This window comes from Globicephala melas, chromosome X, assembly GCF_963455315.2.
Source record: "Globicephala melas chromosome X, mGloMel1.2, whole genome shotgun sequence".
In the NCBI taxonomy this organism is placed as follows: Eukaryota; Metazoa; Chordata; class Mammalia; order Artiodactyla; family Delphinidae; genus Globicephala; species Globicephala melas.
In genome coordinates, this window is record NC_083335.1 from 123,523,230 (window position 1) to 123,535,672 (window position 12,443).

The window sequence follows — 12,443 nt, forward strand, 5'->3', positions numbered from 1 at the left end:
TACAAAAGAGATAGGCTCATTCATGGAGCAGGGGTAGACAGAGGTGTCTGGGATGGAGGACAGTGGGAAAGAAACGTTAACTAGAAGGCACACCCGCTCGATTTCAGATCTTACTCCTCTGCCTCTGAACCATGTCGTCTTGGGCCAATAAAACATTTTCTCCTTGTGTGCTGATTTCACTGCCCATAAAGTTCGCCTAGTAAAATTCAGACCTAACTTCTAAGAATTGCTATGAAATCAAATGGAGTCATATGGGAAAATATTTTGAAAAGCAAAAAGCACAAAGAAATGGATCAATAATGCCATCTGTGGCAGAGTGAAAACCTCTTTTTTATTCCTAATTTCACCCTGACCAGGACTGGATCGATGAGAATCCAGGCTGATCGAATGACAAGCTCAGTATCAACAATGGATGCTTCCCTCACTGACTGACCCCTGACGCACGTGAGGTCTCAGCTTTCCATGACCCTTAGTGCACATTTCATATGGCCAAGGTTGACATCTCAGCTGACATCCTACTAGGGTGGGGATATTATGAAGTCAAACACATCAGAATTAAAGATGGGAGGTGTTTCATCAGCAAGAAGGCCATTCCTAAACGAAGATGTATCAGGTGTCATCAAAACTAAGACAACAGGGGCCTTCTCTGATGGCACAGTGGTTAAGAATCCGCCTGCCAGTGCAGGGGACACAGGTTTGAGCCCTGGTCCGGGAAGATTCCACCTGCCGCGGAGCAACTAAGCCCGTGCGCCACAACTACTGAGCCTGTGCTCTAGAGCTCGTGAGCCACAACTACTGAGCCTACGTTCTAGAGCCTGTGAGCCACAATTACTGAAGCCCGCGCGCCTAGAGCCTAGAGCCACCGCAATGAGAAGCCCGCACACCGCAACAAACAGTAGCCCCCGCTCGCTGCAACTAGAGAAAGCCCACGCACAGCAACGAAGACCCAACACAGACAAAAATAAATAAATAAATTTATCTTTTAAAAAAAGAACGAAACTAAGACAACAACAGCTGTAACACACGTGACTATTTTATATACCGTTAACAAGGAGAAAGGACATGTTCGTTTATAATTCAAGATTACATCAGTTGTAAGAAAAACACATTTAAACATGGGAAAACATGCATTTTATGACTAGTACGAAAAACTGTAATAGTTTATCATGTTTCTTAAGGTTTTATAAAAGTAAGAGGAAGGGGCTAATGGCTAGTTAATAAACTAAAGCAATGAAGCACAATCTATCTATGTCTCTATCACGGAAAATAACACGTTTCGTAAAAGTCCACATGAGAAATCATCCCTTGTGAATCAGAGAAATCATCCCTTATGATTCAGATCTAGGCTTGAGAGACACCCATAACCTTGGGCTGTCATTTATCCCAAACATTAAAAGGTGAACAGAGTGTCCTGATACTCTGTGTACCAGAACTGCCTCTTTTTTCTGTAAGCTACATCAGGATCCCAAAGGGTTCTTGAGACAAGATGTTTATCTTAATTTGCCCCCAAAGATTCATACTGGAGACTTTCCCAATGAATGCTGATGGTGACTTTTGTCAGAGTTCATACGTTATCCAAAGGCAGAAAACATATTCTGGAGTGAACCCCTATGACGAGTTAATAAATGTGAAAAATTAAAAGAAAAAGATTCCTGTTCTAATATACTTACCTATGTCATTAAAAAAAATAACACTGTTAACTCTGCCATCAGCCTGAAAAAGTAGCAAAAGTAGAACTGTATAGATAGTCATATGAGAAGTTAAAGAGATCAATACATGAGGAGGCCATGAATGGATTCTAGGTATGTTATGATTAACATGCCCCTGAAAATCTTTTCCACATAGCAGAACTTCATGACTAAAATTACCTAGAAAATACTTTCTGTCTAGAAATTGGTGCTGGTAATACAGACTAAGGAATCATGACAGTCTGAATGGTTAGGTAGGTTGTGTGATATCATTATGACTGTGGTTCTTCTTAGAGCAGGAGTTGGAACACGCTTTCTGTAAAGGGCCAGACTTCCTGTAAAGTTTCCACTTTGTGGACCATATGATATATCACAACTACCCAACTCTGCTGTTGTAACACAAAAGCAGCCGTACATGATATATAAAAAAAAAACTGGTTTGGCCAAGTTCCAATAAAACTTTACTTACAAAAACAAGAGGCAGACCAGGTTTGCTGTGTGGGGTGTTGTTTGCAAGCTCATGCCTTAGAAGATAAAGCTCAGACCATCTTGCAAATATACACATGGGGCCAAAGATATCTAACAGTCTAGTTGTTTCTGTTGGAGCAGAATAAAACCTGGAGTCCTTCTGGGTCCGAACTCTTACCAAGGGAAAGCTTAGGTTCCTGACAATGTGAAACTTGTATGCATTCTTAATACATAATGTGGTAACCAGGGGCATGGACGGGTCTGTCTCAATGAATGACTAGCCTGAAAAATACTGAAACAGGGATGAGTCCTTTCAGGATTCAGTCTGTTTAAGCATAATAATCAGACATTTACTGCAAAATAAAACAGAAGCAAAAAAACGCAGAGCGAGATAAGAACACTCGAAGCAGCTAAAATTGCACATTAAGGCTTTGAGTTATTGGACCAGCGGGCTGAGGTCTCTCCACAAAGTCCCTCACATTAACTGGCCTCTGTTTTCCCCACCTTTCAAGTTCCAATTAACCTTTCTGCCAACAGCAGATCACAATTTGTACACACGAGTCCCATTTTAATAAACCGATGTGGTTCAGATGTCCTCACGGTTATTTCAGAGAGAACGGCAATTACAGAAGCCCACTATCACATCTGGAATTTCAGGGAGAAACGTTTCAATTATATCTCCCTTCTCAGGGGTCAGATGTAAAACTATCAACACAGAGTCAGTGATATTAAGGGATAATGTGTTTACCAAGCGAACAGCAGGGCACATCTTGTTCCTCTAGCTCCTACAGCAGCATATATATGTACAGTTTGTGTACAGAACAGAATACAAAATAAAGTAGGAGTGCACTTTATAGAATGCAGGAGACACAGGGATGGCCTTATTGCCCTTGCCTTTGCACAGATTCATCAGTTTTGTTTATTGCTTGTTTGTTTCCATTTCTGATCAAACTTCTCTGTTCTATGTCTCAAGGGACCTGAATCCCTCCACAGCCTAGAATGAGCCCCACCGAGTCATGACCTGCGCTGGTGTAATCACCTCCGTGTGTGTGTGTGTGTGTGTGTGTGTCTGCTTCTAACCAATAGAATATGGCCAAGGTGAAGAACTGTCACTCCTGAGATTACGTTGTGTTATATAAAATTCCGTCTCAGCAGACTGGAAATCAGGATTCTGGCCTTAAAGAAGTACATAGCTGTTCTGTGACCTGCCAATGAAGGGGGCCACATGGGGAGGGACCACAGGCAACTTCTAGGAGCTAAGAGTGTACTCCAGCCAAGAGTCATCAAGGAAACAGGACCGCAGTCCTACAACTGCAAGGAAGTGAATTCTGCTGACAATTGCAATGAGCTTACAAGCAGATTCTCCTACAGTCGAGCCCCCAGATGAGAATGCAGCCCGGCCAACACCTTGATTACAGACTTGACAGATGCTGGGCAGAGAATGCAGTTAAGCTGTGCCCAAACTCCTGACCCAAAGAAACTGTGTGCTGTGTTCAGCCACTAAGTTTGGGGGTCATTTTTTATGCAGGAAGAGGTAAGTAATATAAAGAAACATTCATGTGAATGGCAGGTAAGCATGTTTCCTGGGAAAGTTTGGATTGGATCCCTAAAGAAGCCTGAAGATGTTCTGGAAAACCTGAAGTGTAATAGGTCAGCTCCCTTGAGGGAGGGCAGAAGCCATGATTTATGCTCCTCTGCGTCATCTCCAACGTCCAGAAAAGGGCAAGATACAAAAAGACATAGGAGAGCTCTTCTATCTGATTTGACACTAAGTCATTAGCTTAGCTGTGCGTGTCAGTAGCAGAGCAATTGGCTATGTAACTTCAAATACCTGCCAGTCCTAAGTATTATCGCATTTTGAAGTTCACGACTACAAAGTGCTTCCAAAGACTTCCCTTATGGTAAAATCCTCAGCCCCCAGGTACTTCTGGCAACAGATGTCATTATGTAAGAGTCTGCAAATCACCCATATTCCAGCCAGTCACAAAATGCTGAGTAGAATCTTTTGGAGCAAATTAAAACTGAGATTAGGAAGATCACATATTGATTACGTTAGCAGTTGAGAAACACTTCCATTCTAGCTTTCCAAAACAACACTAAACACTTTTCTAAAATAACCCTGTAACACAGTGAGCCCCTGTAACCGTCCAAGGGGAATCCAGCCACAGCAGCACATGGACATGGGGAGAGGGGTCAGAGATGGAGCTGAGAGGCAGTCTTGCCACCTGCAGTGGGTGAGCCATGTGACTTGATAATTTCCAGCTTCCCAGGCTTCCACGCTTCCACACACAGCTCTGTGGACTTACAGTGTGCCCTGCTTATCTCCATGCTTGTCGGGAAGGTCAGACGGTATCAGGACTGAGGATGTATTTCACACACCTTAAAAATGATGGAGCTGGGGCTTCCTTGGTGGCTCAGTGGTTAAGAATCTGCCTGCCAGTGCAGGGGACACAGGTTCGATCCCTGGTCCAGGAGGATCCCACATGCTGTGGAGCAACTAAGCCTGTGCGCCACAACTACTGAGCCCACGAGCCACAACTACTGAGCCCATGTGCCACAACTACTGAAGCCCACGCACCTAGAGCCCGTGCTTCACCACAAGAGGAGCCACGGCAGTGAGAAGCCCACACACCGCAACGAAGAGCAGCCCCCGCTCGCCGCAACTAGAGAAAGCCCGCGCACAGCAACAAAGACCCAACACGGCCAAAAATAAATTAATTAATTAAAAACAAACAAACAAACAAAAAAACTGATGGCGCTGTTATGACCCCAGGCCCACAGGCATGTTTGCAGAATGGAATCTGTGTGCCCTCCAAGGTGAAACGCAGGCAACAGGACCCCCTTGGCAACTCCCGCACGGGGGTGGGACCAGACCACTGTGTCTGTTTGGAGAAGCTCGGTAGTGCCCTACCAGCCCCCCATTCCACTCACAGAAGCCCTGCAGCGTCGTTTCCCTCTGATGCCGCACGGGCATGTCTGCTGGCGTTCCCTCGCCACCACCCTCCACGGTGTGGCTTTGGTCCCCAGAGTGGACTCTTCCAACTCTTGTGCTCACGGCCCTTGCGGGCTTTCCGACCACTCTTACTCTGAGCGGCCACCGTGCCGTCAGCCTGGCTGCTTCACGGCAGGTCCCTGGGTCCCTGGTTTGCCCTGGAAGAGACAGTGCAGCAAAGCAGCCCTCCCCCTCTTCAGCACAACTGATGATTTTAGACAGTGGTGGTCTGGGACAGCAACGCTCTATCATCTACCTGAGAGCACGGGGAAAGTACGGTGCCTTCCATACGGGAAAACGTGGGCAAGCCTCAGCCCAGAGTATGGGCTGCCCAGAGGGTGAACAGCCAGGGGAAAATCTCTGAGAAACCCCACCACTAATAAAAGGGCGGCTTCCTCCAAAAGCATGAGAATCATCATGCCGAGAATCGCCCACAGAAGAGCCATAATGTGAGGTGGGAGGAGGGCAACGGCTGGAACCCTTCTTCACTGGTGATTAACTAATAATGGAAGCAGCGGGTGGCTAGGTTTTAAGAAGTCTCGAGAATTTTTTTAATGTGAATTTACACACACATGCACACACACACACACACCTGAAGGAAAGTGAACTTCCCCAGCCCCAGAACATGATGCCCTCCCATGCCAAGGACCCACTGGCACGTGGTCAGCCTGCAATTGCGTCCCGAGTGTCCGTGGCTGTGTACGGGGCCTCTTACCTCACAGAAGCTCTGGCACTGCTGCTTCCGCAGGTCCCAGGACACCTTGCAGGGCTCCAGGCACTAGGAGAGATGAACAGTGAAAACCAATCAGTAAACACGGGAAAAAAACAAAGCCCAAAAGGAAAGAACCCGCCTGTGCACACTCCTGACTTCTCAGGGCCTACTTTTCCTAGTGACTTTAGGAAATCCAATTAATCAGCAGCTCATCGTAACTGTGTGTATCCTAGGAATCCGAGACAAGAGCATCATGACCGAGCAGGGACAGAAAGACATACGTTTCCACACAATCGAAAAAGGAAAGCTGCAGAGTCTGGAGGCGACATGCAGGAGAAGCAGGTGTATTCCCTGTCAGGCACAGCAGTTTGGATATTTAGTTTTATTCAGTAAAAAATAGTTTCTAAAGGTGGTTGTTACAGATGAATTTTTTCCTCATCAACCTTAACGATAACTTGCTTTTAAATTGACAACATAGGGTTTTTTTGAATATTCTTCTGTAAGTGACTGAAGTATTGCATTAAATATATGTATATGCATATATATATATATATATATATATATATCACACCCATTATTGTTAACTTATGTGTTTATCTCAGTGAATCCAGCGGCATTCACATTTACCCAGTTTAATTACTCTATTAAAATGTATGGAGTAGCCTGAATATGAGACTCTCCCATAAGAGCTTCAGAATACAGTTTGAATACATATATGTAATTTACATATAGGATTTAATAAATCAAAGGTAATAGCCAGGATCCACTGTTCAGTAACAACTGTAATAATAAATAATATATTATTGAATGAACAAAGTATATATACGTGTAAATGTAGGTTTTATATACATACTACTATATATAACGTATAATTATAACACTTAAGATATAGTACTATATATACTATCTATATAATATATTGTAATAAATAAGAGATAACAGCCAGGCCTCATGATTGAAATTAAAATCTTACATTCATATGAATGGATATTTGATTCTCCAAATTATATTTTAATGCAAATTTTAATTAGTACAAATTAATCATCTCATAGAGTTATGATTAATGACAGTTATCTAAATACTGGCATACCCTGGTTCCCATAAGCTCATGATTATTCTATGTATCTGACTTTCATTATTGATAAATTTTCATTTCAGACATATATAATGTAGAATTCAGAACATACACCTGTACTATATTTTCACTTTACTTTCTAGCAACATCCCTGTTGTAAAATAAAGATACAGTTTAAAGATGAACTGGAAGACTCTATGGTGAAATTTACTTTGCAAATGTCCACTGCTATTTTTTTCAATCAAAAATGCATATATGAAAACAAACTACTGACTGTATCAACTGTCAGTCTGTCACAGCACTGCTCTCAAAGTGTGATAAATGACCAGTAATATGAGCATCACCTTGGAGTTCATGGGAAAGGCACTAGGTGTACAGAGTCTAGCAAGTTCTCCTGAAAATCTTGGTGCTTACGCTAAACTTTAAAAAGAACTGCCTTACTGTGGTAAACATTTCCCAATATATGTGTGTATCAAACCATCAGACTGTACACTTTAAACTTACACAACGTTACATATGTCACTTATATCTCAATAAAGCTGGGGGAGAAAAAGAACTGCTGTAGAATTTGATGAAAACAGGGTCTGTAATGGCTCTTTCTTGGTTCATGTAAGTATCATTTAAGAATCAGTCTACTGCTTGTGAGAATATTCTAGATTTTATATGCTTTAATGTTGCATATGAACACTTCATTTTTAGTTATTTTAATTAAAAAAACTTGAGCTCGTCAATGATGCTTTTCCAAGACCTATATAAGCTTGTCCCAAGTCTATTAGTGTTCACCTCTTCCAAGCATGTTCTAAAACAAATGTACAAATTTTCACCAATATAACGATTCTAAAAGAATACCATTTTTCTAATAGCAATGGAATAGTTTAAAACTTGTCTACCTTACATAGTTCATGAGCTCCCTAAAGAGTGAGTTTTGTTTCCTAAAGGTACATCCAATGCCTTACCCCACAGAGTTACCCTTATTTGTTGCAAGACATTGGCTCCCAGCCTAAAAACTTTACTGGTCATTTAATAAATACGCTTAGACCTAACTCCTTCTCAAGACTACTTGAAATGAATAAGTGGCACTCTTTAAAATACTTTGCAATTTTTTCATTTGAAGAAGTGGCCTACAACGGAGCAGGACCGCACCACAAGACCTGGGGAGTTTTCACGGACAGAGGCTCAGCTACTTACAAGTTAAGTATCTGTCATTTCACTCGGGAAACATCCAACAAGCATTTATTCCATATAAAAACTGTTCAGTGCCATGTGGCTAAAAATGTCTCAGAATAATTATGTGATTCTTGCTTTCTGTCGTTGCTGAACATGTAAACTATGAAAGCAAGATATTACATGTATACAGTTGCATTTTCATAACTAGAGACACGCATGAGTGCATTAAAAAAGTCAGTCCTCTGTGATGTCCATGATTCCAAATAACCATATTCCTGACAACTTGTGGAATAAATGCCTTATAAAAACTAGATACCATTTACAAAAGTGGGCATATTTCTGAAATGCTAACAGCAGCAATACATAATGCACTTGTCTTCTTGTTAATCCAGAATCGCCATCTGTCAAGTCTAGCATTGGTATATACAATTCATTTAAAGTTCTATTTTAATTGCACGCTTGCCTCATTTCTAGTCACCACTAATCAGTAGCAGCTGAAGATACATCTCAAAATGCTACTAATGACAGCCAACATTTTCTTTTAGTAATCCTCGGTGAAAGCTACCTGACAAGAACAGCCTAGATGTAAACATTTATGTAAATCTCGGCACGATAAATTTTCCAAAGCTTTATTTCTTTGCGGTGCTACTGGCCAGGTAAAATGATTTCAACAAAAGCCAAAGAGGAAAAAAATGACAGCCATTTCTCTCACACTTTGAACAGGAAGAAAACACTTTCTATTTCTCCAAGTAATAATAATAATAAAGTACTGCCAAAAAAAGGTAGTCGTAAAACTCGCTTCCATGTGTGAAGGGAGTAGAAGAGAAGTAATACTACAAGCAACAACTGCAACTCTAAGGGCCGTGATCACACACTGCGTCAAACTACAAAAACAAACAAACAAAAACAGTAACCAAAGTTAGTATTTTAGCAAGTGCTTTAGCCTTTCAAGTTTTAGGCTGATCAACTGTTTGAAATCATTTCCTCCTAGGCTACTGCTTCAAGCCCAATGAAGAAAAACTTCACATTTCAGAGAAACTTAAAAAAAAAAAAAAAAAAAAAAGTTGAGCTATCAATTTTTTTTTACTTAATCTAGAAAGATACATTCACAATATCACTTGCTCAGATGATAACTGTATATTAAACTTATATTTTTTAAATGCTCAGTAATAGAGATTGGTTCAAGACGGTGGAGTAAAAGGACAAGTACTCCCTCCCTCTTGCAAGAGCAACAGAAACACAACTAACTGCTGAATAATCAACGACAGGAAGACACTAGAACTCACTGAAAAAGATACCCCACATCCAAACACAAAGGAGAAGCTGCAGTGAAACAGCAGAAGGGGCGCAATCACAATAAAATCAAATCCCGTAACCGCTGGGTGGGTGATTCACAGACTGGAGAATAATTATACCACAGAAGTCCACCACCAGAGGGAAGTTCTAAGCTACATGTCAGGCTTCCCAACCTGGGGGTCAGGAAATGGGAGGAGGACTTCCCAGAGAATCAGACTTTGAAGGCTACTGGGATCTGACTGCAGGACTTTAAAGGTCTGGGGGAAATGGAGACACTCTTGCAGGTCACACACAAAGTAGTGTGCACATCGGGACCCAGGGGAAGGAGCAGTGACCCCACAGGAGACTGAACCAGACCTACCTGCTAGTGTTGCAGTGTCTGTTGCAGAGGCAGGGGGTGGCTGTGTCTCATCATGAGGACAAGGACACTGGCAGCAGAAGTTCTGGGAAGTACTCCTTGGTGTGAGCCCTCCTAGAGTCCTCCATTAGCCCCACCAAAGAGCCCAGGTAGGCTCCAGTGTTGGGTCACCTCAGGCCAAACCCAGCCCCACCCATCAGCAGACAAGTGGATTAAAGTGTTACTGAGTTCTGCCCACCAGAGCAACAGCCAGCTCTACCCACCATTAGGGACTGGCTCTACCCACCACCAGTCCCTCCCATCCGGAAACTTCCACAAGCCTCTTAGGTAGCCTCATCCACCAGAGGGCAGACAGCAGAAGCAAGAAGAACTACAATCCTGCAGCCTGTGGAACGAAAACCACATCCACAGAAGGATAGACAAGCTGAAAAGGCAGAGGGCGGCTCTGTACCAGATGAAGGAACAAGATAAAACCCAGAAAAACAACTAAATGAAGTGGAGATAGGCAACCTTCCAGAAAAAGAATTCAGAATAATGACAGTGAAGATGATCCAGGACCTCGGAAAAACAATGGAGGCAAAGATCAAGACGATGCAAGAAATGTTTCACAAAGACCTAGAAGAATTAAAGAACAAACAAACAGAGATGAACAATACAATAACTGAAATGAAAAACACACTAGAAGGAATCAATAGCAGAATAACTTAGGCAGAAGAACGGATAAGTGACCTGGAAGACAGGATGGTGAAATTCACTGCCATGGAACAGAATAAAGAAAAAAGAATGGAAAGAAATGAAGAGAGGCTAAAAGACCTCTGGGACAACATTAAACACACCAACATTCACATTAAAGGGGTCCCAGAAGGAGAAGAGAGAGAGAAAGGACCCGAGAAAATATTTGAAGAGATTATAATCAAAAACTTCCCTAACATGGGAAATGAAATAGCCACCCAAGTCCAGGAAGTGCAGAGAGTCCCAGGCAGGATAAACCCAAGGAGAAACATGCCGAGACACATAGTAATCAAATTGACAGAAATTAAAGACAAAGAAAAATTATTAAAAGCAACAAGGGAAAAACAACAAATAACATACAAGGGAACTCCCATAAGGTTAACAGCTGATTTCTCAGCAGAAACTCTACAAGCCAGAAGGGAGTGGCATGATATATTTAAAGTGATGAAAGGGAAGAACCTACAACCAAGATTACTCTACCAGGCAAGGATCTCATTCAGATTCAATGGAGAAATCAAGAACTCTACACACAAGGAAAAGCTAAGAGAATTCAGCACCACCAAACAAGCTCTACAACAAATGCTACAGAAACTCCTCTAAGTAGGAAACACAAGACAAGAAAAGGACCTACAAAAACAAGCCCAAAACAATTAACAAAATGGTAATAGGAGGATACATATGGACAATTACCTTAAACGTGAATGGTTTAAATGCTCCAACCAAAAGACACAGGCTCACTGAATGGATACAAAAACAAGACCCATATATACGCTGTCTACAAGAGACCCACTTCAGACCTAGGGACACATACAGACTGAAAGTGAGGGGACGGAAAAAGATATTCCACGCAAATGGAAATCAACAGAAACCTGGAGCAGCAATACTCACATCAGATAAAATAAACTTTAAAATAAAGAATGTTATAAGAGACAAGAAAGGATACTACATAATGATCAAGGGATCAATCCAAGAAGAAGATATAACAATTACAAATATATATGCACCCAACATAGCAGCACCTCAATACATAAGGCAAATGCTAACAGCTATAAAAGAGGAAACTGACAGGAACACAATAATAGTGGAGGACTTTAACACCTCACTTGTTAAATGGACAGGTCATACAGACAGAAAATTCATAAGGAGACACAAGCTTTAAATGACACAATAGACGAGATAGATTTAATTGATATTTATAGGACATTCCATCCAAAAACAGCAGATTACACTTTTGTGTCAAGTGAACACGGAACATTCTCCAGGATAGATCACATCTTTGGTCACTAATCAAGCCTTGGTAAATTTAAGAAAACTGAAATTGTATCAAGCATCTTTTCCTACCACAATGCTGTGAGATTAGAAATAAATTACATGGGAAAGAATGTAAAAAACACAAACACAAACACATGGAGGCTAAACAATACATTACTAAATAACCAAGAGATCAATGAAGAAATCAAAGAGGAAATCAAAAAATACCTAGAGACAAATGACAATGAAAACGCAACGATCCAAAACCTATGGGATGCAGCAAAAGCAATTCTAAGAGGGAAGTTTATAGCAATACAATCCTACCTCAAAAAACAACAAAACTCTCAAACAATCTAACTTTACCCCTAAGGGAGCTACAGGAAGAAGAACAAACAAAACCCAAAGTTAACAGAAGGGAAGGAATCATAAAGTTCAGAGCAGAAGTAAATGAAATAGAAACAAAGAAAACAATAGCAAAGGTCAATAAAACTAAAAGCTGGTTCTTTGAGAAGATAAACAAAATTGATAAACCTTTAGCCAGACTCATCAGAAAAAGAGGGAGAGGACTCAAATAAAATTAGAAGTGAAAAAGGAGAAGTTACAACAGACACCGCGGAAATACAAAGCATCACAGTAGACTAACAAAAGCAACTCTGCCAATAAAATGGACAACCTGGAAAAAATGGACAAATTTTTAGAAAGGT

General features: G+C 41.4%; 1 protein-coding gene across 1 annotated transcript in view; it reads right to left on the minus strand.

Annotated features, from left to right (window-relative positions):
• The window catches only part of ANOS1 (anosmin 1), a 192,454-nt gene that overhangs the window by 76,585 nt on the left and 103,426 nt on the right, over positions 1 to 12,443 (minus strand). The window contains exon 3 of the mRNA XM_030837319.3: positions 5,864 to 5,926. Coding sequence (XP_030693179.1) covers positions 5,864 to 5,926 — 63 coding nt within the window. The remainder of the gene's footprint in view (positions 1 to 5,863; positions 5,927 to 12,443) is intronic.